At 53.5% G+C, this 25,560-nt stretch overlaps 2 protein-coding genes across 6 annotated transcripts; one reads left to right on the plus strand and one right to left on the minus strand.

Moving 5' to 3' along the window:
* On the plus strand, window positions 1-7,703 carry SLC5A2 (solute carrier family 5 member 2). Of its 3 annotated transcripts, XM_003315069.7 has the most exons (14): window positions 1-202; window positions 1,606-1,677; window positions 1,752-1,856; window positions 2,662-2,826; window positions 3,103-3,208; window positions 4,254-4,334; window positions 4,464-4,693; window positions 4,972-5,107; window positions 5,317-5,424; window positions 5,556-5,706; window positions 5,814-5,982; window positions 6,057-6,272; window positions 7,038-7,164; window positions 7,243-7,703. In XM_003315069.7, the coding sequence occupies exons 1-14, from the start codon at window positions 56-58 to the stop codon at window positions 7,467-7,469; spliced, it is 2,040 nt and encodes a 679-aa protein (XP_003315117.3). In that variant the 5' UTR covers window positions 1-55; the 3' UTR covers window positions 7,470-7,703. The 3 variants fall into 3 exon arrangements, with proteins under 3 accessions (XP_003315117.3, XP_009428973.2, XP_009428974.2); XM_009430698.5 differs by having other exon boundaries at window positions 5-202; window positions 7,038-7,703; XM_009430699.5 differs by lacking the exons at window positions 1,606-1,677; window positions 1,752-1,856 and having other exon boundaries at window positions 7-202; window positions 7,038-7,703.
* Window positions 6,423-25,373, minus strand: RUSF1 (RUS family member 1). Of its 3 annotated transcripts, XM_001159530.8 has the most exons (13): window positions 24,993-25,373; window positions 24,683-24,797; window positions 17,602-17,647; window positions 16,412-16,444; window positions 16,221-16,326; window positions 13,768-13,869; window positions 10,820-10,890; window positions 10,557-10,741; window positions 10,421-10,478; window positions 9,921-9,991; window positions 9,140-9,283; window positions 8,952-9,029; window positions 6,423-7,866 (listed from the first exon to the last, which is right to left on the minus strand). In XM_001159530.8, exons 1-13 carry the CDS (start codon window positions 25,290-25,292, stop codon window positions 7,769-7,771), a joined length of 1,407 nt encoding a protein of 468 aa, XP_001159530.1. In that variant the 5' UTR covers window positions 25,293-25,373; the 3' UTR covers window positions 6,423-7,768. The 3 variants fall into 3 exon arrangements, 2 of the variants coding, with proteins under 2 accessions (XP_001159530.1, XP_009428972.1); XR_010152586.1 differs by lacking the exon at window positions 9,921-9,991; XM_009430697.5 differs by lacking the exons at window positions 9,921-9,991; window positions 10,421-10,478.
* Window positions 25,374-25,560: the final 187 nt, after the last annotated feature.

Here is a 25,560-nt window from a genome sequence, read left to right on the forward strand (position 1 = left end):
CCCCTGAGGTAACCATTAATCCTTCCCCTGGGGGAATCCAGGGGCTGGTTCCTGGATGGGGCAGATCCTGGGGAGAATGGAGGAGCACACAGAGGCAGGCTCGGCACCAGAGCTGGGGGCCCAGAAGGCCCTGATTGACAATCCTGCTGACATCCTAGTCATTGCTGCATATTTCCTGCTGGTCATTGGCGTTGGCTTGTGGGTGAGGAGTTGGGGGGTGTGCTGCTGGTGGCTGCTGGCTTCGGGGGCCTGGGGGAAAAGTCTCAGGGGGACCCTAGGTGGGAGAATGATGCTTGGATCTTTGAAGGAGAAACCTAGGCCTGGGGGCAAGCAGGTCTTTGGAAGTTCTCAGGGAGGCCCAGCCAACATTCCTCCCTTGTCTTCCCACTTTGGGACTGTGCTAGCTGAAGGGGTCCATGGATTTTCATCAGGGTCGACATTCTAAATGGGGTCTCATTCCCCTGGCCACATTGTGGCTGACCAGCAGAAAATATTCAAGGTCCCCAGGAAGGTCAAGCCAAATCCACACATGATAAATCCTGGGGAGTTGGGATGGGACTAGTGGCTCACACCTGTAACCCCAGCACTTTGGGAGGCCAAGGCAGGGGGATCACTGAGGCCAGGAGTTTGAGACCAGACTGGCCAACATGGTGAAACCATATCTCTTTTTTATTTAAAAAATTTATTTTAAAAATTATTTACTTTTAAATAGAGAGGGGTCTCACCATGTTGCCCAGGCTAGTCTTGAACTCTTAGGCTCAAGCAATCCTTCTGCCTCTGCCTCCCAAAGTGCTGGGATTACAGATGTGAGCCACTGTGCCTGGGTGAGACCTTGTTTCTTAAAAAGAAAAAAGAAAAAAAAAAAGAAAGAAAGGAACAATTAGGCATGGTGGTGTGTGTGCCTGTAGTCACAACTACTCGGAGGCCAAGGTGGGAAGATTGCTTGAGCCCAGGAGTTCAAGGCTGCAGTGAGCTATGATCATGTCACTGCACTCCAGCCTAGGAGACAGAGCGAGACCTTGTCTCTAAAAAGAAAGACAGATGTGGGGCTGGGTGAGGTGGTTCATGCCTCAGTACTTTGGGAGGCCGAGGCAGGTGAATTGCTTGAAGCCAGGAGTTCAAGGCCAGCCTGGCCAACATGGTGAAACCCTGTCTCTACTAAAATACACACACACACACACACACACACACGCACACACACAAAAAGCTGGGTATAGTGGTGTGTGCCTATAATCCCAGCTACTTTGGAGGCTGAGGCATGAGAATTGCTTGAACCTGGGAGGTGGAGGTTGCAGTGAGCCGAAATCACACCACTGCACTCCAGCCTGGGCAACAAGAGCAAGACTCTGTCTCAAAAAATGAGGAAAAAAAAAAAAAGAAAGAAAAAGAAAAAATATGTGAAAAAAACTGGGGGAATTGGACACTGGGATTAGAGCCTGGGTTGCCCTGAGTGTCTGGGAGGAGTTGGGGGTGGGAGTGCAAATGATCAGGGAAACTTGGCTCGTTAATCTTCAGCCAGAAACAAGGCTGAGGAATGTGTTGAGGTGGCTGATGAGGTCCAAGGCTGTGCCCCAAACTTAGGTCTCCCCCGCCTCTGTCTCCCAGTCCATGTGCAGAACCAACAGAGGCACTGTGGGCGGCTACTTCCTGGCAGGACGCAGCATGGTGTGGTGGCCGGTGAGACGGGCTGGGCCGGGAACGGGAGGGGCCTGGAGAAGCAGCCCTGCTCACTCCCTCCTCTGGCCACCCAGGTTGGGGCCTCTCTCTTCGCCAGCAACATCGGCAGTGGCCACTTTGTGGGCCTGGCAGGGACTGGCGCTGCAAGTGGCTTGGCTGTTGCTGGATTCGAGTGGAATGTGAGGCCCTCTTTTTTCCAATAACCCCACCCTCAGTGAGAACACCTGGAAGGGTCACACCTTAGGGAAACTCCAGGAAAGGGGGAATGAGACTGGCAGTGGGACTTCCCAACTGCGGGGTGTGGCTGGGCTGGGAGTGGAGGTCATACATCTAGCCAGGAAGCAGAGGGGTGCAGGGGTGACCACTGTTGGTCCTGCTTCTGACTTGCCATGTGAGCCAGCCTGCACCAGCCACTGCCTCTGGGGGCTTCCATTTATTCCTCTCTGAGTGGGGTGAGCAGCCTCAAAGCCAGGGAAGCACCTGCTCAGATGCGCTCCGAAGCTGTGGTCTGTGAGGAATTTGGGGCCAAGTTAAAGCCCTTTGCAGAAGTGAGGAGCAGAGACAAAGCTCTGGGACTGAGGCTCCTGTTGGAGGGGAGATTGGGCTTTGAGCTCAGGGCTTCCTGGAGGAGGAGACTGCTGAGCTGATCCTTGAGGGACACAAGGTTTGGGTGGCTTTGGCTCAGGTCAGTCTGAGGGGTCTATGCTGGGGTTCATCTCTAGATGATCATAGGGACAACATTGGGAAAAACGGGCCAGAAGTGATAGCCTGGGGAGACAAGGAGGGCTCCAGTTAAGAGCCCAGGAGGGTGTCAGCTCTGTTCCTTGGTGCCCAGGGCCCCGGGGCCATCACCTGCAGTTGTCCTCTGGGCCCCAGATGTGGCCCTTCCCAGGGCCACTTGCTTGGAGTAGCACCTTCATGAAGAGGTCAGATCCTCAGGGATGAGGGCAAAGCCACCCTCAGCGGCAGTATTGCCCCCCGTAGGCGCTCTTCGTGGTGCTGCTACTGGGCTGGCTGTTTGCACCCGTGTACCTGACAGCGGGGGTCATCACGATGCCACAGTATCTGCGCAAGCGCTTCGGCGGCCGCCGCATCCGCCTCTACCTGTCTGTGCTCTCCCTTTTCCTGTACATCTTCACCAAGATCTCAGTGAGTGCCTGTGGCAGACGCGATTGGGCCCTAGAAGGGCGGGGCTCAAGTGGGGTCTCTAGAGAACCCTAGAGGGCGTGAGACCTAGGAGAAACCACTGCGAGGGTTATGATGATGGAGGCAGAGCCTGCAATGAATGTCTCCGGGGCACCAGCTACAGTGCTGGGACCTGGAAAAATGGAGGGAAGCTTTGAGGCTAGTAGGGCATGGCCTGGGCAGGAGGTGGGCTGGGGACACTGCCCTGGGTCCTGACCTGGCACTTGCTTCTCCCCCAAGGTGGACATGTTCTCCGGAGCTGTATTCATCCAGCAGGCTCTGGGCTGGAACATCTATGCCTCCGTCATCGCGCTTCTGGGCATCACCATGATTTACACGGTGACAGGTGCCAGCAGGGGCTTAGGAAAGGGAGTGGGCCTGGGACACTGCTGCCAGCTGTGGCCAGGGTTTAGGGAGCTGCCAGAGGAAAGCAAGCTGGAGAGGTCTGGAAGTGTGGTGTGGTCCAAGCAGGAGAAGGAACTAAATCTTTGGAGAGCAAAGGCTTCCTCTCTTTCCACTGTCTCTTGGATTTTGACTGGAAGTTCAGAGAGAAAGCCATGCTGGGCTTGAGTGAGGACTTTGAGAAAAGGAAGATTTAGCAGCTCTTGCCTGCCTTGAACACCTGGGAGAGCATACCTGACGAGTCTCCAAGATCTCTGGCCAAACCCAGTATGGTTCATAGGGACCTGGGGTGGGGCCTGAGGTCAGATGCGGACCAGAGTAGGCAGGGCTTGGTGCCAAGGCCCGCTTGAGGGGACCCACCTCCAGAAGGAACCGAACTGAGTATAGGACATTAGACAATCATCCTCTCCTATGATGATGCAGAAAAAACTGGGGCCGGCTGGGAGCGGCTCACGCCTGTAATCCCAGCACTTTGGGAGGCCAAGGCGGGCGGATCATGCGGTCAGGAGTTTGAGACCAGCCTGGCCAACATGGTGAAACCCCGTCTCTACTAAAGATACAAAAAATTAGCTGGACGTGGTGGCCCGCCCCTGTAATCCCAGCTACTCGGGAGGCTGAGGCAGGAGAATTGCTTGAACCGGGCAGGCGGAGGTTGCAGTGAGCTGAGATCCACCATTGCACTCCAGCCTGGGCGACAGGGCAAGACTCCATCTCAAAAACAAAAACAAAAACAAACAAAACTGGGGCCTAGAGGGGGCTGCTAGTGGGGGTCCTGCAAGTAGGCGCCTGGCCCTAAAACTCAGCCACACTCTGCCCGCCAAGCCCTGCCTGTTGGTGCCTGCGTGCATGAGCCCCGAGAACAGGCTATCGTTTTGAAATTTATTCTCCAGGAAGGGGAACTCTTTCAAATTCCCACAAAGACGCCTTATTGCTAAGGCCAGCCTGTAACATAAACAGCTGGGCTGTCCCCTGACCCCGGCCTGTTGCAGGAGGGCTGGCCGCGCTGATGTACACGGACACGGTACAGACCTTCGTCATTCTGGGGGGCGCCTGCATCCTCATGGGTTACGGTAGGGGCTCGCCTACCAGGGAGGGGCGCGGAGGGCATGGTCGCGGAGCTCTCGGCCTGCGCGCGGGGCCGTTGCGCGTCTCCGGTCTGAGGGTCCTAAGGAGGGTCCCCTGACGGCCTTGCCCGGCAGCCTTCCACGAGGTGGGCGGGTATTCGGGTCTCTTCGACAAATACCTGGGAGCAGCGACTTCGCTGACGGTGTCCGAGGATCCAGCCGTGGGAAACATCTCCAGCTTCTGCTATCGACCCCGGCCCGACTCCTACCACCTGCTCCGGCACCCCGTGACCGGGGATCTGCCGTGGCCCGCGCTGCTCCTCGGACTCACAATCGTCTCGGGCTGGTACTGGTGCAGCGACCAGGTGCGGGTATAGGGCTGCGCCTGCAGTGAGGCCGGGGCGGAGCCGAGACGGGCGTAGCCTGAGTCCCTCCCCGCCTTCCCCACAACTGTCTAAGGCGCAGTCTGAGGGGCGGGAACCCCTCGGGTTGGTGCTAAACCAGACAGAAGGCTCCATCTACTCCAAGCGTGCAGCTGAACTTGGGGCACTCACGAGCCAGAGGCGGGGCACAGAGCGGAACGGGGCGCGGGGCGGGGCCGAGGGGACGCCCGCAAGCGGGCAGCTGAACGCCCCTCCCGTAGGTCATCGTGCAGCGCTGCCTGGCCGGGAAGAGCCTGACCCACATCAAGGCGGGCTGCATCCTGTGTGGGTACCTGAAGCTGACGCCCATGTTTCTCATGGTCATGCCAGGCATGATCAGCCGCATTCTGTACCCAGGTAACGTCCCTGCCCCGCCCCTTTCCTGTGCCAGCAACCGGGCGCCCGTCGCCCAGTTCCGTCACCCTCCTAAGACTCGGCAGTTTGGGCCCGGAGTCCCGCCTCCCTCCGGGGGTCGCACGCCTCCTCTGCTAGGATTCCCAGTCCCCACCTCCTGGGATTCCCAGACCAGGCCCCGTCCTAGCGGTGCGGTGGCCTCTCTCTGGCAGACGAGGTGGCGTGCGTGGTGCCTGAGGTGTGCAGGCGCGTGTGCGGCACGGAGGTGGGCTGCTCCAACATCGCCTACCCGCGGCTCGTCGTGAAGCTCATGCCCAACGGTAAGGGCAGCCCCGGGCCACAGGCGCAAGCTCGCTGTGGAGCCCGCTGCTGGGAGGGGTCGTCCCTCGCGCAGCTGCAGCCGCCCTGGACCCCCAGTGGCCCCAGCCTCACGGCTGCCGTCGGCCCGCAGGTCTGCGCGGACTCATGCTGGCGGTCATGCTGGCCGCGCTCATGTCCTCGCTGGCCTCCATCTTCAACAGCAGCAGCACGCTCTTCACCATGGACATCTACACGCGCCTGCGGCCACGCGCCGGCGACCGCGAGCTGCTGCTGGTGGGACGGTGCGGCCTGGGCTCCCCTCCTCCCCAACGGATCAGCCCGGGGCGGGGGCTTGCGCACCTGCAGGGGAGCCCAGGGTCCGGGTTCGATCCGACGGCCTCCGCCGCAGGCTCTGGGTGGTGTTCATCGTGGTAGTGTCGGTGGCCTGGCTTCCCGTGGTGCAGGCGGCACAGGGCGGGCAGCTCTTCGATTACATCCAGGCAGTCTCTAGCTACCTGGCACCGCCCGTGTCCGCCGTCTTCGTGCTGGCGCTCTTCGTGCCGCGCGTTAATGAGCAGGTGAGCGGCACGCGCGTGGTGACGGCAGGGCTGGGCTTGCACATCCTCAGCAGGCTGACCTGTTTCCTTCGCAGGGCGCCTTCTGGGGACTCATCGGGGGCCTGCTGATGGGCCTGGCACGCCTGATTCCCGAGTTCTCCTTCGGCTCGGGCAGCTGTGTGCAGCCCTCGGCGTGCCCAGCTTTCCTCTGCGGCGTGCACTACCTCTACTTCGCCATTGTGCTGTTCTTCTGCTCTGGCCTCCTCACCCTCACGGTCTCCCTGTGCACCGCGCCCATCCCCCGAAAGCACGTGAGTGGCCAGGTGCCCCAGGCAAGCACTGTGGGACACAGCACCTACCCTCTGCTTCCTGGAGTGCCCAGCTGGGAGGACCTGAATTTCTCGACTGAGAGTTGGGAATGGGCTGGGGGTCCAGCTGCAGTTGCAATTGCAGAGCAAGAATTTTTATTTAAATACATTTATTTGAACCGGCCTGGGGGAGGCTTGATGTTGATGGGTTGGTGATTAAAGCCTCCCAAAGCCAATCCTTGGCATGGCCTTTGGGACTCAAAACACAGGATCTGACTGGTGGGCACAATACCATCTTGAACGCCCACAAAAAGGTTTGGTTTTGTTGCCAAAGGGCAGGTGGCTCCAGGCAGGGCTGATGGTGGCAGGGTGGGGTGAGGACAGGACAAGAGATCTGGGTGTGGAAGGATGGCCGGGTTTCTGCAGCAGCAGGAGGAAAGGGTGGGAGCACACAGGCACAGAACACTGTGAGCAGGACTGCCAGGCCAGTGTCACAAGCGCTACCATCTGGGTGTAGACAGACCTGAGCTGATAAAGCTGGGGGAGCAAGGCCAACGGCTTTAAACACAAGCTCAGGGGCTTGGGGTTTATCCCGAGGGCACAGGGCAGCCATGTAGGGTGGAGTTGGCATGAGTTGAGCCTGGGCTGGGTGTGTAGACTGGACAGAGGTGGGTAGGGCAGGCAGTGACGAGCTGGTGTGCAAGAGACTTTAGGGCCAGGCATGGGGGGACAGAACTCCCACCTCGTTCGTGCTCCCACCCTCCCCAGCTCCACCGCCTGGTCTTCAGTCTCCGGCACAGCAAGGAGGAACGGGAGGACCTGGATGCTGATGAGCAGCAAGGCTCCTCATTCCCTGTACAGAATGGGTGCCCAGAGAGTGCCATGGAGACGAATGGTAGGGCACCATGCTGGGAGGTGGGGCTGGAGAAGCTGAGTTCCCGCAAACTAACTGCAGGGCCTCAATTTCCCTCAGAGCCCCAGGCCCTGGCACCAAGCCTCTTCCGCCAGTGCCTGCTCTGGTTTTGTGGAATGAGCAGAGGTGGGGTGGGCAGTCCTCCGCCCCTTACCCAGGAGGAGGCAGCGGCAGCAGCCAGGCGGCTGGAGGACATCAGCGAGGACCCGAGCTGGGCCCGTGTGGTCAACCTCAATGCCCTGCTCATGATGGCAGTGGCCGTGTTCCTCTGGGGCTTCTATGCCTAAGACCAACTGCGTTGGACACCATAAGCCACAGCCTCACAGGAAGTGGGGGTGAGGAGCCTGCGGTGCTCCCCAGAAAAGGGGAAGGGGCAGTGGGGTGAGAAGGTCCTGGCTCCCCTTCTCCCGGCCTTCCTCTGCCTGGGGCCCACTGCATCTGATTGGCAGTCACTTCCCATGAGGGCCTGGCCCACCCACTGCAGTTGCCCTAAGGAAAAATAAAGCTGCCTTTCCCCTGTCCTGCTGTGGCCAAAGTGTCCTTGCTCCAGGTTCCTGCCCTGGGCTTGGGCCTCCGTCTGGGCTGCTCACAAGACCTTCTTTTTGGGAGACAGAAGCCATGTGGCCCTCCACTCATCCACCTCTAGCTGGTGCTTCTCGGTCTTCCAGCCGGCATCCTGCAGTCCTGGGGAGAGATCATGGGGTGCTGCCGGGAATGCTGGGGACAAGGGTAAGGAGAGGCACAGGCTGGGTGCAGGCTTTGTGCACTACTGGGGCTCCCACTGCCTCTGCTGGGTGAGTATGGCATAAAATGAGGCTGAAACCACACCTGGCTGCAGCAAGAATTCGTTGAAATGGCACACAGAAGAGCGCTGGGATGGAACAGGCGCCAGACAAAACATCCTCATCAGCCAATGTGAGGGCCTCCCTGCTCCATCCTCCCATTTCCTACATGCCAACTGGGATTACACAGACTGTCTACACTGATACCACTTCAAAGACCATTCTAAGCTCTCCGTCCTATAAACAGGGAAACTGAGTAACTGAGTCCCAAACTTAGGATTGCAGAGAGAATTCATCTTTTTTTTTTTTTTTTTTTGAGATGGGGTCTCTTGTCACCCAGGCTGGGGTACAGTGACACAATCTGGGCTCACTGCAACCTCTGCCTCCTAGGCTCAAGTGATCCTCCCATCTCAGCCTCCTGACAGTCCCACAGGCGTGCATCACCACGCACAGCTAATTTTTTAATATTTTTGGTAGAGACAGGGTTTCACCATGTTGCCCAGGCTGGCCTTGAACTCCTGAGCTCAAGTATCTGCCCGCCTTGGCCTCCCAAAGTGCTGGGATTACAGGTGTGAGCCACTGTGCCCGACAGTCTTTTTTTTTTTTTTTTTTTTTTTGAGAGAGGGTCTTGCTCTGTCACCCAGGCTGGTACAATCATGGCTCACTGTAGCCTCGACCTCCCCCAGTTCAGGTGATCCTCCCACCTCAGCCTCCTGAGTAGCTGCAACCACAAGAGCAGAACCACACCTGGCTAATTTTTGTATTTTTTTTGTACAGACAAGGATTTGCCATGTTGCCCAGGCAGGGTCTCAAGCAATCTGCCCACTTAGGCCTCCCAAGGCACTAGAATCATAGGTGTGAGCCTCTGCACCAGGCCCAAGAACCCAAGTCTTTTACCTTTCAGGTGAAAGGGTGGGAGTGGGGGAAGGCGGGGCCCCCAGGGACAAGGCTTCAGGGGCCAAGCAGCCATGGGCTGAGGGATGTTACCTTTCAAGAACTTTGGGAACAGCATGTCCAACACTTCGTGTGTCTCCTTAACGACGACCCAGCTCTCTTTCTTAGGACCTGGGTACAGGGGTGCAGAACCAGAAGCTCTGTGTCCTCCAGCAGGACAGAGTTTGTCCTCTCTCCTCCCCACCCTGAGGCATCAGCAGTCTAAATCTTGAGGCACTTACCTGCCCGCACCCGGTTCCTCAGCTCCTCCAGCTCTGCTGGAAGGGGTCCATCTCCCTGCAGGGCCCCAAGCATCAGCCCATGTGTGGCGGCCCTTAGGATGGTCTTGGGGCCTGCCTTCTGGTTCAGAACTACCTGTACCTGGTCTGGAGGGACCCAGAGACAGACTGGTATCAGGGAAGGGCCACCTCCCAAACCCCTTCTATCCCATCACCCTGCTTCCCCTGGCTGCCCCGAGACCTTGGCCTGGCACGGAAGGCCAGCACCTCACCCTTTCCTTTCCAATTCATCTCCTGTTGCTCCCCAATGTTCGGGCCAAACTGACCAATTTCCAAATACAATTTCACAGCCGCTCACTGGGCTGGTTCTATTTTGCATTTCTTTAATGGCTAGTGAGAATAAGCACCTTTTCACACTCAACCAGCAGACCAGCACACTCAAGGACTTGTTTACCCAAGAGGCAACCCAGGATGGAGAGAAGGGTGGTTTCCCACGGACAGCAAAGGTCATAGCCTTCCTAAGAGTGCTGCAATGTAGCTTTGCAGTCACATTATTTGATCCTCATAAAAACACTGCAAGGAATAAGGCAGGTACTGTTAGCTCTGTTTTACAAAGCGGTGACGTGAATTTCACTGGGGCATTGCAGCTGTAATTTGAACGGTCTAGAGCAACCCCCAGAACAGGCAGCCTCCAAACTGCCCAGAGCTCGGGGCCCTAGGTTGGAGGAATGAGAGGCTGACCCGGGAGGGTGCGTCTTAGGCTGGGAGAACGAGGCACACTCACTTCGTGACTGGTCCCAGCAGAGGAGGTAGGATTCTTGGTGCCCCTCAACCAGCTGCTGCAGCTCAAAGACACTGTGGGGGAGAGGACAGTGCAGTGGGGGTGGAGGACAGCAAAGGCAGGCATGCCCAACCAGCCACTGAACAGCCACCCAGTGAACTGAAATGATCCAGGCTTCACTCAGGTCCCCTCGCTTCCTCTCTCCCTCAGCCATTACCCATACACACCAAATCCATCCTTTCTTCCTGTATCCAGTCATCCAACTTCCCCATCTACCCATCCTTCCTTCACCCATCAAGCACATCTCTTACATCTGCTTCATGTTATACACCCTTTCCTTCCTCACACACCCACACCAACCCCATGTCTGTTCAGCAGCAATGAAGAACCCAGGACAGAGAGGTGGGGCCTTGCCAGGGAGGCCAGTGTGTAATCGGAGTGAGGGGTGTGTGCGGGGAGTGTGGGTGGCGGTGGTGACGAGTGGGAGACGCTAGGCCACTCACCTGGAGACCAAGCGGTGTAAGGGGACCCCTAGGGATAGAGACGGAGCTGGCCAGAAACCTGTGGGAAGCTGGGGTCAGGATGCCTAGGCAGTGGGAGAGGCTGAGACACAGGACCCGAGACCAGGGGCAGGGTCACCTGTCCACAGCGGCTCCATGCGATTGGCTGCAGTTGGGTCGAGTACCTCTCCCCTCTGAAGGTAGTGCTTCAGGACCAGCCGGAGCCGGCCTTCATTCAAGGTCTCCATGACCAGGGCTCGGACCGCGCGGTAGTTGGCGTAGATGTGGAGGGCAGTGAGGAAGAAGAAACATCCAAGGCTGAAGCTGGGGTGAGAGAGTGAGGTAGCTGAAGTGGGCAGAGGCCCAGCTGGGGTTCTCCTGCCCACCCTGCTTCCGGCTTACCCAGGGCAACCTGACACCAGAGGGAGCATCAGGAGGCTGACCAAGAGCCCCGCCAGGTTCACCAGCGTCTCCTGGAAAATGGCAGAGGGAGAAGGAGTTGGAAGGTGCCCCTCCAGGCCAGACTGAGTGCCCGAGTGCCTTTCACCTCATCCTCCCTGCTCCACAACCTCCCAGGGCTCCTTAATGCAATGTGGGTAAATTTTTAGTTTTTGAGGTGGCTCACACCTGTAGTACCAGCACTTTGGGAGGCTGAGGTGGGCAGATCACTTGAGTCCAGGAGCTTGAGACCAGCTTGGGCAACATAGTGGGACCCTATTTCTACAAAAAAATTAAAAATTTGGTGGGGCATAGTGGCTCGCGCCTGTAATCCTAGCAATCTGGGAGGCCGAGGTGGGCAGATTCCCTGAGCTCAGGAGTTCAAGACCAGCTTCGGCAACACGGTGAGACCCATTGCATTTTTGTAAAAATACAAAAAACTAGCCGGGTATGGTGGCGCGTGCCTGTAGTCCCAGCTACTCAGGAGGCTGAACTGCTTGAGCCCAGGAGGTGGAGGTTGCAGTGAGCTGAGATCACGCCACTTCACTCCAGCCTGGGCAACAGAGCAAGACTGTCTCCAAAAAAGAAAAAAAAAAAAAAAAGCCATGATTGCACCACTGTACTCCAGCCTGGGAGACACAGTGATACCCTGTCTAAATACATATGTGTATCAGTTGCTTTTTTGCCCAGGTAGATGCCCTCGGAATACCCTTGAACACATCTTGTCTTGCAAGTCACCAGAATAGACCCACACTCAGGCACTCACTAATGTGTACTTTTTTTTTTTTTTAAAGAGCGAGGGTCTCGCTCTGTCACCCAGGCTGGAGTGCAGTGGTGCAATCATAACTCATAGCCACCTCAAACTCCTGAGCTCAAGTGATCCTACCACCACGCCTCCGCTAATTATTACTGCATTTTTTGGTAAAGATGGGTCTTGCTATATTGCCCAGGCTGATCTTGAACTCCTGGGCTCAAGCAATCCCCACCTCAGCTTCCCAAAGTGCTGGGATAACAGGCATGAGCTGGAATAACTTTTATTTACTGATTTTAAAAAGTTGACTGCTCCCCTCCCACCAAGCTCCTTTGGTATGCAGTAACTGGCAGACAGATCTGCAAAGGGGTCAAGGAACCACCCAGGAAGAAAAGGAACAAGACCCACACCTCTTCCCTTGTGTATCAATGTTAGGAGAACACTCTGATGGCTGGATTGAGATCACTCTAGGGGAAGGGACCCCAGGCTACCTGCCCCCAACTCATCATGAGGGAGGAGTCTGGATTGGTGCCCCTGACTACTGGGCTCCCAGGGACACCTGGTCCTGGCATAGAGAGGACCCGAGACTGGAGAGCTCTTCTCACCCAGCCCTCCTGGGAAGGGCATATGCTGTGGGAATAAACGCTGTGGGTGTGGCAGGAAACTGGGGATCAGGGACCTGGGGAGTTCAGGAGCTCCTCTCCCCCAGGTGGGAAGAGTCATTTCCAGTGGCCACATCCAGTGACAGCAAAGCTGCACTGGCAGAAAGCTGGGGTCTGCTGTGGGACTGACACATTCCCAGGTTAGTCCCGGATACGTCCCTGGCTCTGTGGACCGAGGAAGCCCTGGGGTCTTGGGAAAAATGGCTTGGGGTTAGGGGGAGGTCTGGGGGCCAGCGAGAGAACAGGAGAGGGACACCAGGCATGGAGCTGGGAGTCCTGCGGTGAGGGGCCTGTGCTGTGCTTCCTGCTTGCTCCTTAACAGCCTGTGGACTTAGGTTCAGAAGAGACAATGGGTGGAATAAGCCCGAGCATCCTGAGAGAAGGGACTTCCCCAGGGGCCCCCAGGGAGATGGGACCTCTCCATGCTTTATTTCTTCATCTGTACTAAGGCAACCATGAGCATTTACTGCACATGCCCACTGTGAGAATTTAAAGAGTTTCCAGAACCAAAATACTTGGCACATGGTTAGTGCTTAATAAATATTAGCTTGGGTTAAGATTATTGAGCCAAACAATGGAAGAGAAGGCCAGAAAGTAGGAATGCATAGAACAGCAGTTTCTAAATTGCTTCAGTGTCAAAGAAAACCATCTCACACTTCTGGGACTTCCTTGGGCCTTAATTTCCTCATCTGTAAACTAGGGATAAAGTAGTACCTACCTCAAAGGGTTGGTGTGAGAGTTTGTTTGTTTTTGAGACAGGGTCTTGCTCTGTCACCTGGGCTGGAGTGCAGTGGGGGGATCTTAGCTCACCACAGCCTCCACCTCCTGAGCTCGAGGTTGGGACTACAGGTGTGCACCACCACACCTAGCTAAAGTTTCTTTTATATATTATGTAGAGATGGGGTCTCGCCGGGTTGCCCAGGCTGGTTTCAAACTCCTGGCCTCAAGTGATCCTCCCACCTCAGTCTCCCAAAGTGCTAGGATGACAGGCGTGAGAGTTAAGTGATGCAGTACACGTAAGCACTCAGCACGGGGTTTGTAGAGGTCTAATCCATGCGGAGTTCAGCCTTAGGGGTGTCCCTACCCCAACTCCAGGCTCCCTGGGGTGGGCAGGGGGGCTGGGCCAGCGGGCCTGCTAAACTGCTGAGTGGAGGCCCCAGCCAGTGACCCAGCAACCCCACATGCTGGGTAACTCTGACTTGCCAATTGCCTTGACATGTGGGGCCTCATGTGATCAGAACATCCAGCTTGCACGGTGGGGTCTGAAGAGGGTAAGGCTGAGGGCTTGCTCTCAGCCACACAGGTGGCGGGCAGGGCCTGAGATCAGCTCGGACTTGCCGCCACCAGAGCCCAAACCCCTACTCCTGCCTGGGTGTCTTGAGTCAGCAGGGAGCACCCACACTTCTTCCTGTGTGTTCCTGGGCCCTCCAGGGCACTCAAGTGGCTTCTCTCCCCTTCCCCTCCCCACTCCACGCCCTCCCTCCAGCTCTGGCACTCACCTGGCTGCTGTCCTTGGCTGACACGTCAGCCATGTTGTTCCTCCGAGCCTGGTGCACGGTCAGGGCAGCCCGAGTGGCCCCACCAGCAACACTCACGATGCACTGGGTGGGAGGGGAAGAGAGAAGGTTGGCAGAGACACGTGTCCTGGTAACACAGGCACTCAGACCAGCTGGAGAAAACCTGGCCCCGGCCAAACTCTGAATGCTGTCCTTGGCATCTAGTTCTCACCTTGATGCCCCCTAGGCTCAACTTCCCTGTCCTGTTCTAGGAAACTGGAGTCCCACCTGCCACTATCACCTTGGGGACTGGCCTCACAGAAGCTCAATTTCCTTCCCCAAGGTGGAGGCCCAAAGATCATTCTCAGCCCAGAACTCCCAGCCCTCCAGCTCCTGCTTGGGCTATACCCTCCCCATTACTGGCGGGAGGCTCAGGCTGGTTTCCAGCTTCATGCTTACATCTGCCTCCTGTAATTCCTCTACTCTCCTCCTGCCCCAGTTAAAGCTGTCGAAACCTACACTGATGGCCCTGACCTCCCAGGGTACCCAGATCTCTCCCTCTGAGATCGCAGCATAAAGCTAATCAAGGAGGGTCACTGGTCACTCACAATCATCCCGAGTTCATCAAAGCTCTTTTACTTATTACTATTTTTATTTATCCTTAGTTTTTGAATACAGACAGAGTCTCCCTGTGTTGCCCAGGCGGGCCTGGAACTCCTGGGCTCAAGAGATCTTCCCACGCCAACCTCCCAAAGTGCTGGGATTACAGGCGTGAGCCACCGCCCCTGGCTGAGGGCTCTTTTAGATGCCAGACACAGACTTAGGTGCTGTGATACAAGTCAGACCCAGACCCTGCCCTCATGGAGCATATAGATCAACAGATAATAAACAAATAAACAAGTTAATACGCAGGCAGAGGAAACAGTCTGTTCAAAGGCCAGAGGAACGAGGGACAAAGTGAGGGCGAAGTGGCTGGCAGGGACCTGACCACGCAGAGCCTGGCAAGCCTGGTGAAGGTCTTTCCCTAAGAGCAATGGAGCAGCAGAGTGACCTGATTGCTTTCCTCTCTGAAAGGATCACCGGGCTGCTCTGAGAGGGGAGCGGCAGGGAGGCTACCTGGGAAGCAACGGTGCTCTCTCAGCAGTGAGAGGTGGTGACAGGAAGACGGAGGAGAGAATGGACTGGAGATTTTGAGGAGGGAAAAATAACAGAACTGAAGGTTCAGCCGAAGGTGACAGATAAGGGGAAGGGGGAAGAGGAGGAGGTGGTGGCAGTGGTGGTGGCGGCAGCATAGATGACAGCCAGGCTGGCTTCTCTTGGTGCAGCTGGAGATGGAGGTTGTGGAGAGGGGAACTCTAGAGAGGGGTCTTAAGAGGGAAGCTCATGGCCCTGTTCCATTCCCTTGTTGGACAGATGAAGAGACTGAAGTCTCAAAGGCAGAGTTTGAAGCAAAAGCCAGATGGCACAACCCTCGGTCCATAGCTACAGCCATGCTTTTCTCTGGGGTTTCCTACCCTGTTTAGGGGTGCTCGTAGCATTTAGGCTTGCAACCAGGGAAGCTAAATGTCCTCTACCACAAGGAACCGTTGCACCCCAAATGCTAGTACTTATGGAGAAACACGGCCCTAACGTGATTTTAAGTTGACACATGGGCCTTGGAATGGGTTTTCCATTTTCTTGAGTTTCTCCTCTGGGCCAGGGACTTAACTCTGACAGGATATGCTCTTTACTGAACCACGCCAGGCCTCAGTGTCCTCATTTGGGTGAGATCAACCTGCAAGGGTTGTGCAGGCAACAGCTTGGCGTGGAGGAAGAGTGTGCTTGAGCCCCGCGTGTCCCCCAGCTCACTGTGCGGTCTGTGCTCCATCTCCACCTCGCCTCCAGACCTTAAGCTGTGCTGTTTCTTTTGCCCGGAACACCCGCCCTGCACCTTAAACTCCATCTTCAGGACCCAGGCTCAGGGGAGCTCTTCCTACACTCCCTGACCAGGCTGGAATCCCCGCCTCAGCCTCTTGCAGGCCCCAACATTTCTCATTTAGAATACCTGTACCTATAATTCCACAAACACTGGTGCAATTATGTGTGGTTTCCTTTCAAAGACGGGGGCCCACATTCTGTGCCAAATATGCAGTAGGCACTCAATAAATACTGTACTGAAAGAACCAAAGGGAAGTCAAGGAAGCTGGTCCCAAAATGTCAACATTGGACAACCCCTTCTAGTTCTCAGCTCGGAGCTCCCTCCCCAGTCCTGTGGCTCTAGACATTGCCTTACACTTTCTGGGGCACTAGACGCTGTCTGGCTGAAGGAGGGTCAGAAAGGATGGTTGGGTTCGAGTAGAAACATCTGAACTTTCTTATTCTTCTTGAAGTGGCAGGTAAACTCACAGAGCCCAGGTAAACTCACACACTACCAAGGCAGGTGTTTTAGGCAGATGGGTGCCCCCACAGGCGGCTACCTTGGCCAGGTTGCTGGTGGAGACGGTCATGGTGAAACAGATTGGGTATACAGGAGCCATAATCTCAAGGAACATGGCTACGTCATTGAGGATGTCCGCAAAAAGCCTGGGGAGGGATCAGAGGTTAGAGGTCAGAGGTAGGAGACTTTCATAATGGAAGACTCCCCTCCCCCGTCCCCGCCCCTCCTCACCTCCACTGCTTGGCATTGCAGTCCAGTTTGCTCCTGTTGGGGAGGAGAGGTTGTTGTAATTTGGACTTAAGGAGAAACACATCCTATGGGCAGTGTGGGGAGTCTTGGACCACAGTAAAGTCTGAAGAGCTCAGGAAAACCCACACCCCCAGACAGACATCTGTCCCCACAGCCGGTCACTGCTACCTAAAATGCCACCATTAGCTGGGAGGACCTTCAGTGACTGACTGATCACCTAGTGTCTCCCGCTTATGAACTCACGATTTACCAAGGAAAAACCCTGATTGTCTTGTGGCTGCTCCCCAGCCTCTGTCTGTCCTTGGAGGGAGGCTCTTCCTGGGTTCCTCTGCCTCTCTCCGCTCTTCTTGCTTTAGAGTGAGGGTACCCAGTGAGCATGTTTTGGACTAGTAAACATCACATTGAGTGTGTAACCCTGCATGTTACAGACAACTAGCCCTCATAGGGGATATGATTTCCCTGGATCACACGCAGAGTTGGGGAAAAGGCTAAGAGAGCCGGGCTCCGACATCCAGGCCTAGGGTACTTCTGTTACACAACACCGTGGACGGCTACCTCACCTGCCCTTTTCGTCCGACAGTGACTCCCTGCCCTGTGCACAAACACTTGGAAACAACTTCTCTAGGGTCCCAGTGGCAGGAGATACTGCAGCCCCAGCCCAGCTCAGGATTTGCAGCATTAGGCCCGAGTCTCAGTTTGAGATCTCCTGGAGGGAATGGGAATATTCTTGGGAGAGGTATCAGACACACATAACGAGATCCTGAACACATGGCCTGGTTGAGGGTTCTGCCCAGCGAACTGCCCAATACCATGGAAAGCACAGGCTTCACGTTCAAATCCCATCTCGCTAGTTATAAGCTGTATGGTTTGGGCAGGTAACTTCCCTCATGCAGGTATATTTCACATTTATGAAATGTACACATCCAATCCCATCCTACAGAGTTGCTGTAAGGATTAGAGACAACATACAGAGGCTCAGGGGGCACAGTTACAGCTGTTAATGGTAGCTAGTGTTTACCAAGCCATTATGTACGATGCCACGGGCATTAAGCACTTTGCATAGATCATCTCATGGAACCCTTACAGCCACAACTAATGGCAATACTATTACTATCATTACTACCACCACTGGGAAGAGCTGCCAGAGTTGCTGGCCGGGAAGACAAACTCACCCTTTCCACCAGGCAAAGACGATGCGGCCCAGCATGCCAGTTGAATCTGGGGGAAGAAGGCACAGGTAAGGAGCAAGGAAGAGGCGTGGGAGCTGTGGGGCCTGGCAGACCCTGGCACTGAATTGGCCAATTCACTGAGTCACTGCCTTTGGGAACTCAGTCTGGTACTAAAAGTTGTGGATAGTCATAGCTACATAATGGGGTCAGAAGTGCCTACAAATAGCAGTTCCTCAATATGTCCCCTAGGAGACATGGACAAGAAATGTTCTTTGCAGAATTGTTCATAACAGCAAAAAACCTGGGAATAATGCAAATGTTGACTGACAGAATACATAAATTCTAGTATATTCACCCAGAGGCATTCATTCATAGATGAATACTATTAAACTCTTGCATGAAAATAACTCATGAAGACCACATACAGCACAGTTTGCAAAGCTCTAAAATTAAAACTAAACAATATAGCACTTAGGAATATTTACCTATTTGGTAAAACTATTCAAAAAAGCAGGAAATCTTAAGTGGAAATTCAAAGGTTATTGCTAACCTATTCTAGCTCTTAGGCTGGGCAGTTGGCTCACAGATGGCTATTATGGGATAAATAAATAAAAGGATTTAGGCCGGGTATGGTGGCTCAGGCCTATAATCCCAGCACTTTGGGATTACAGGGGGTTTGGGCCCAGGGACCGCTTGAGGCCAGGACTTCAAGACCAGCCTGGGCAATACAGCAAGACCCCATCTGTACAAAAAGTAGGAAAGAAATTAGCCAGGCATGGTGGCATGCCTGTAGTCCCAGCTACTTGGGAGGCTGAGGTGGAAGGATGGCTTGAACTCAGGATATCAATGCTGCAATGAGCTATGATCATGTCACTGCACTCCAGCCTGGATGACAGAGCAAGACCCAGTCTCAGGAAAAAAAAAAAAAAAAAAGATTTGAACTGCAGCTGGGGTTGCACAGCAGAGGGACAGGCCTCCTTAGGCTGGGCAGAGTAAGAAAAGTCTCTGGAATCAGTGGGACCTTCGTTTGCACAACAAATGCTTTCTGGCTACCTAACTCTCTCTGCCAGGTACTTCATGACCACAGTGACCAAGATGATCCCAGGGTCAAAATCCAGCCAAAGAGCAGATAACAATCAGTATAGAAAACACTGACTTAGACCAGGGATCACTAAACTGTTTCTACTCCCTGGTTTTGGAAATAAAGTATTACTGGAATGCAGCCATGCCCATTTGTTTACAGATTGTCTATAGCTGTTTTTGCAAGACAATGACAGAACTGAGTTGCTGCAACTAAGATTATAAAGCCTGCAAAGCATTAAGATCTGGCCCTTTACAGAAAAAGTTTGTCAATCTGGACCATCCATTATACAGAGAGCAGCACCCATGAAGCCTGGCAGGAATATTTTAGAACGAGACACCTGGGAGGGACTCATACAGTGGACACGGGAGAGGACAGATACCATGGGGAGAGGATTTGGACTTGTCTGAGCTTGAGGGCACTGATCCTGAGCTGGGGATGTAGGAGAAAGGACACTACGTTATGGGAATGAGGGCTGGGAGCTTCCCACGAAACATAAATGCAATGACACGGGCCAGCCCTCCCATTCTCCACTGAGAGCAGATGCATTCTCCCCTTTCCAGAGCCTTCTTGGGCACTGAGTCATGCTTGCCCACCCTGGACTTGAGGGAAATCAGTAAGCGCTCCGGTGCACACCTGAAATACCTGTGCTTTTTCATCTTCACAATGATCCTGAGACTTTGGGAGGGATCATTCCCCTTCACTAAGGCTCCCATTAAATCGGTGAATAAAATTGAGGCATTTTACAAGAAAATATGGATTTCCAGCTTCTCTGGAAGAAACTGAAGACATGGCCACACTGGGGCTGCCCTCTCTCACGGCCAGCATCAGCTGGGGCTACCTCACTGAAGGAAAGCATGGGTCCAAGCTACTGCCATCTGGCCTGCTTTGTTTCTCCATTTCTGTCCTGACTCTGGAAGTAACACCCAACAAGGTGGATTTACAGGCCTCCCATCCCTCACTTTAACCTCTTCCCTTCAAGTACATTATATTCTCGGCAAAATCATCATTGTGCCAGCCACCACACCTGGCTAACTTTTGTATTTTTAGTAGAGATGGGGTTTCACCATGTTGGCCAGGCCAGTTTCAAACTCCTGACCTCAGGTGATCCACCCGCCTCCGCCTCCCAAAGTGTTGGGATTATAGGCGTGAGCCACTGTGCCCAGCTCAGACTCTATTTTTCTTCCCTTTGGCTACACACTTGTATCCACTCAGGTGTATGTCCTCCTTGGGCCACCTGACAGAAAGGGAGCCTATTCTACCTTTCCATGGATCATCAGAGGCATTTACAGGACAAATGATATATATACTCCCTAGCATCTGAGTCACTACTGTCCACTAGAATAGAAAACTCCCACTTGCTTTTTTTTCCTCTTCATTTACAACTGGCCAAGCTGTAAGATCTAGAAACATCTGAGTCCTAATAAGGAATCAGCTGACCACAAATTGTACTTGGCTCCACTTGAAATTCTTAGCTGGCAAAAGAGTGTGGTAGTTGAGAGTGGAACACAGGAATAAGTCTGCCTGGGTCAAAATCATGGCCCTAAGTGACCTTGGACAAGTTACTTAAACACACTTTTGTCTCTGTTTTTCCATCTAAAAAATGAATAATGGCAGCTAACTAATATGGCTGCTGCAGAGATCAAGACACATATTACATGTAACCATACAAATTAAGGTAGGTTGCCAAAATATTAGCAACAAGTTTTATTACCATTGCTACTCATGACAATTAGCATCACGTTCCACTGAGATAGGTAACTGAAAATGATCACATCAAAAAATTCCAAGTAAGTTTCTCAGATGAAGCTCTGCACAGAAATTTCCCATGTTTGATGAAAATGAGCTTGTAAAATCCTAATTGAGAGCTTCTTTTACTATCAATAACAAGCTTTTATTTATTTATTTTTTTAGATGGAGTTTCACTCTTGTTGCCCAGGCTGGAGTGCAATGGCGCAATCTCGGCTCACCACAACCTCCGCCTACTAGGTTCAAGTGATTCTCCTACCTCAGCCTCCTGAGTAGCTGGGATTACAGGTGCACACAACCATGCCTGGCTAATTTTGTATTATTAGCAGAAAGGGGGTTTCTCCATGTTGGTCAGGCTGGTCTCGAACTCCTGACCTCAGGTTATCTGCCTGCCTCAGCCTCCCAAAGTGCTGGGATCATAGGCGTGAGCCACCGCACCTGGCCAATAACAAGCCTTTTAAGTAGATTTTTCATCCTTTTTCTTTGAGACAGGGTCTCAGTCTGTCATCCAGGCTGGACTACAGGTGCCTGCCACCATGCCTGGCCAATTTTTGAGTTTTTTGTTAGAGACGGGGTTAAACCATATTGGCCAGGGTGGTGTCCAACTCCTGACCCCAAGTGATCCACCTGCCTTTGCCTCCCAATGTGCTGGGATTATAGGCGTGAGCCACGGCACCTGGCCTTTTTTTTTTTTTTTTTTTTTCATATCTTAAAGTGATCTTGATTTTTCTTAATAACTTGTCGGAGCTAAAGGTTTAGCGTTCCTTTTTTGTTTCAGACAGGATACTGCTCTGCTGCCCAGGCTGGAGTGCAGTGGCACTATCTCGGTTCAGTGCAACCTCCACTTGCTGGGTTCAAGTGATTTTCCTGCCGCTGCTTCCCGAGTAGCTGGGATTCCAGGCACGTGCCACCATGCCTGGCTAATCTTTGTATTTTTAGTACAGATGGCATTTTACCATGTTGGCTAGGCTGGTCTTGAGCATCTGACCTCAACTGATCTGCCCACCTTGGCCCCCCATCCCAAAGTGCTGGGATTACAGGGATGAGCCACCATGCCCGGCCAAGGTTAAGCATTCCTAATCCAAAAACCTAAAATCTGAAATGCTCCAAAACCTGCAGCTTTTGGGAGTGCAGACACGATGCCACCAGTAGAAAGAGCCGATGGTGAAATAGCACAAACTGTTCTTGTAGGGAAAAGTAAGAGATCAGACTGTTACTGTGTCTATGTAGAAAAGGAGGACATTAAGAAACTCCATTTTGATCTGTACTAAGAAAATTGTTTTGCTTTGAGATGCTGTTAATCTGTAACTTTAGCGCCAACCCTATGCTCACAGAAATGTGCTGTATGGAATCAAGGTTTAAGGGATCTAGGGCGGTGCAGGATGTGTCTTGTTAACAATATGTTTACAGGCAGTATGCTTCATAAAAGTCATCGCCATTCTCCATTCTCGATTAACCAGGGGCACAATGCACTGTGGAAAGCCACAGGGACCTCTGCCCAAGAAAGCCTGGATGTTGTCCAAGGCTTCCCCCCACTGAGACAGCCTGAGATGTGGCCTCGTGGGAAGGAAAAGACCTGACTGTTCCCCAGCCCGACACCTGTAAAGGGTCTGTGCTGAGGAGTATTAGGAGAGATATGCTGGCGGCAATGCTGCTCTGCTACTCTGCTACACTGAGATGTTTGGGTGGAGAGAAGCATAAGTCTGGCCTATGTGCACATCCGGGCACAGTACCTTCCCTTGAACTTATTTGTGACAGACTCCTTTGCTCGCATGTTTTCCTGCTGACCTTCTCCCCACTATCACCCTGTTCTCCTGCCGCATTCCCCTTGCCGAGATAGTGAAAATAGTAATCAATAATGAGGGAATTCAGAGACCGGTGCTGGTGCTGGTCCTCCGCATGCTGAGTGCCGGTCCCCTGGGCCCACCGTTCTTTCTCTATACTCTGTCTCTGTGTCTTATTTCTTTTCTCAGTCTCTCGTCCCACCTGATGAGAAATACCCACAGTGTGGAAGGGCTGGCCTCCTTCAGTTCTGAATCAAGGCAATCATGGTAACAGTGACAATGAAGAGGATACTGTTACCACTACAGAAAAAGTGCCTATAGACAGCATGGTGAGGATGTGGGAGGGGATTATTGTGGCACTAGAGCAGCATACATTCATAACAGAACAAGAAATCAGGCAGTTCATAGAATCCAAGAGAGACTTCTAAGATAGAAACCACAGTTAATGAGGCAAATGACTCTGGAGGAAACATTTTAAAAAGCCATCCAGCAGAACACTTCCTCATCCCTAGAGGACCCGCTTCCTGTCCTTCAACTGCTTCTAATGTTTCTTCTCACCTTAAAAAAATAAAATATGGTGTCCAGTAACCTTTTCACCAAAACAGCTGAAGACTGACAGCCTGCCATTTTTGTTGCTGCTGCTATGGTTCAGAAGCTGATACAGGTGTTCTGGTGACCTGCTGTGCTGCTTAGTTACCCTGAACACACAATTTCTCACTGTATTAGTGGTATATCATGTTTTATACTGTTAAGTACTTCTGTGTGAATAGGTATAAGAAAATGACTGCTTCTTGGTAGCATATACATTCAGAGTCAGGAACGATGGGGACGCTAACCAACCAGATTGTCCACGTGTGGCTGAGACAGTGACATCTTTGCTTTCTGATGGATCAATGAACACAAACTTTGTTTCATGCACACCATTGAAAATACTGTATAAAACTGCCTTTAAGGTATGTGTATAAAGTATATATGAAACATAAACGAATTTCATGTTTAGACTTGAGTCTGATCCCCAACAAATCTCATATATACATGAAAATATTCCAAAATCCAAAAAAAATTCCAAAATCCAAAACACTTCTGGTTGCAAGCATTTTGGATAAGGGATATTCAATCTGTACAGGCAACATGTTGGTGACATCACATGAAAACAAAAACTACTGACCCAAGCTCCAAATGCATTCCAAAAATACGGCCAACAAGCCGGGCGCAGTGGCTCACGCCTATAATCCCAGCACTTTGGGAAGCTGAGGCGAATGGATCACCCGAAGTCAGGAGTTCGAGACCAGCCTGGCCAACATGGTGAAACTCTGTCTCTACTAAAAATACAAAAAATTACCGGGGCAGGGTGGCACACGCCTGTAATCCCAGCTACTTGGGAAGCTGAGGCAGGAGAATCGCTTGAACCCGGGAGGAGGAAGCTGCAGTGAGCTGAGATTGTGCCACTGCACTCCTGCATTCCAGCCTGGGTGACAGTGAGATTACGAGTCTGGAAAAAAAAAAATAGAGATGGGGGTCTCCCTATGTTGCCCAGGATGCCTCAGCCTCCCAAAGTACGAGGATTAAAGGCGTGAGCCACCGTGCCCGGCCCAGTTTTCTCAGTCTTAATGGTAAAGGTGTAAACAGGAGGCTCCTGTTTTCTCAAAAAAATCCAGAGAGGCTCACAAGGGATGTGGCCAGACTGATGCTATGAATGGAAAGCGCTTTTCCTTAGATCTATTAGGTTGGTGCAAATGTAATTGCGGGTTTTCCATTACCTTTAATGGCAATAACGACAAAGAAACCCCGCAATTACTTTTGCACCAGCCTAATAAATATCCCCTGGGAGCAGTAGTGAAAGACAAAGGGCAGTGGCAAAAGCCATGGGGCCTCCTCGTGTAGAACATGTAACAATTTCCCCTTTCTGTTCTATTTCCCTCTCTGGGTGGCATGGTACCAAACTGTATTTTTTTTCCTTAAACAATTTTTTTAAAAGCTGTACATATTCAGCAGATAGTCACTCTATTATTTACAGCATCATCTGGTATCCCAGAGCATACACAATACCTTCCATTCTTTCCAGGCTCTCCTCTCTCCTTCTCAGGACCAACTATATCTTTTTTTTTCTGGAGCTCACCAATTTCCCCTATCCTGGGCAGCTGGCAGTTTTATTCCATCAATTGCATTCTTATGCAATCTTCCACAAAGAGAATAGGAATAAAGGGGAGGGGACGGGATTTGGGATCCAGATGATTGAGACTCAGAAGTCTGTGTGGGGAATGGAGTGCGGCTGCTAGGCTGGTGAGTGGGATGAGGGTCTTCCAGATGTGGGAAGTAAGACTGGGTTACAAAGCACCGCTCTAATCACTGGGGAGACCTGCCTGAATTCTACCTAATGGGGCACGAGTCCATACATATATACACATAAGAGCCCAGCGAAGGCAGGGCTGAGAGCAGCAATACGTGAGGCTCCAGGGGTGCAGCTCACCTTTCACGAGCCAGGTGGCCGTGGCAGCTGAAACAGTGGCTTTTGCGTTCCCCACCCCTATGCCCAGCAAGACTGCCTGGGTGGCTAGGGAGCCGGAGAGGCTGGAAGCAAAGGCCTGGAGAAGAAAACAAGTAGGGTGAGAAGCGGGCGTAGGAGCGTGGCGGTCTAAGTGCCTTCATCTGTTCTTGTTCTTGGTGTATGAGGCATGTCAGACCCCCCGCCCCCCCGGCTCCGAGTCTCAGTCACCCGTCCATTATTGGGGAGGGAGGAGTGGCCTGCACTGTCCCCTGCCCCAGACGACCGAGCTGACCTGCACGGAATCCCACAGCTGGTAGGGCAAGTAGTCCGGGCTGACGCTATCAGGGAAGCCCTGAGGCAGGAACACGGCCTGGAGCCCGGAGAGGGGCGGTGAGGGGGCCCCGGGAGCCCCCACTTCGCCCGCATCTCGTCCTTCAGGTTTGACCGTGAAGGCCCTGGAGAGCCCCCACCAGCGCCAGCCCCCGACCTCCCACTGCAGGCTCCCGTCCGCGGCGGCGCGGCAGCCCCGTGCCTCCCCGGAGCCGAACTGCTCGGAACACAGCGGGGTCTCCAAACCCGCGTCGTCAGCCATGCCGAGCTTCTGGGTCGCAGCCCCGCCCCTGCCGCACGGTGGACGGGGCACGCGGCACTTCCGGCTGGGCTACCGCGGCTGCGGAGGGACATCCTTCAAAAACAAGCGCCGGCCCCGGCGTCCGCCGCGCAGTTAGGAAACTGACTGTCGCTCTCTCCGGCCTCGGCGCTGCTTCGGACGCCCCGGCACCGGCCCCCGTTGCTTTGTAGCATTCTGCAGCTGGGCTGCAGGCGCCGTGGGCCTCCGCCAGTTGTGTTCGAGACGCGGT

The sequence above is a fragment of the Pan troglodytes genome, chromosome 18 (genome assembly GCF_028858775.2).
Source record: "Pan troglodytes isolate AG18354 chromosome 18, NHGRI_mPanTro3-v2.0_pri, whole genome shotgun sequence".
Lineage (NCBI taxonomy): Eukaryota > Metazoa > Chordata > Mammalia > Primates > Hominidae > Pan > Pan troglodytes.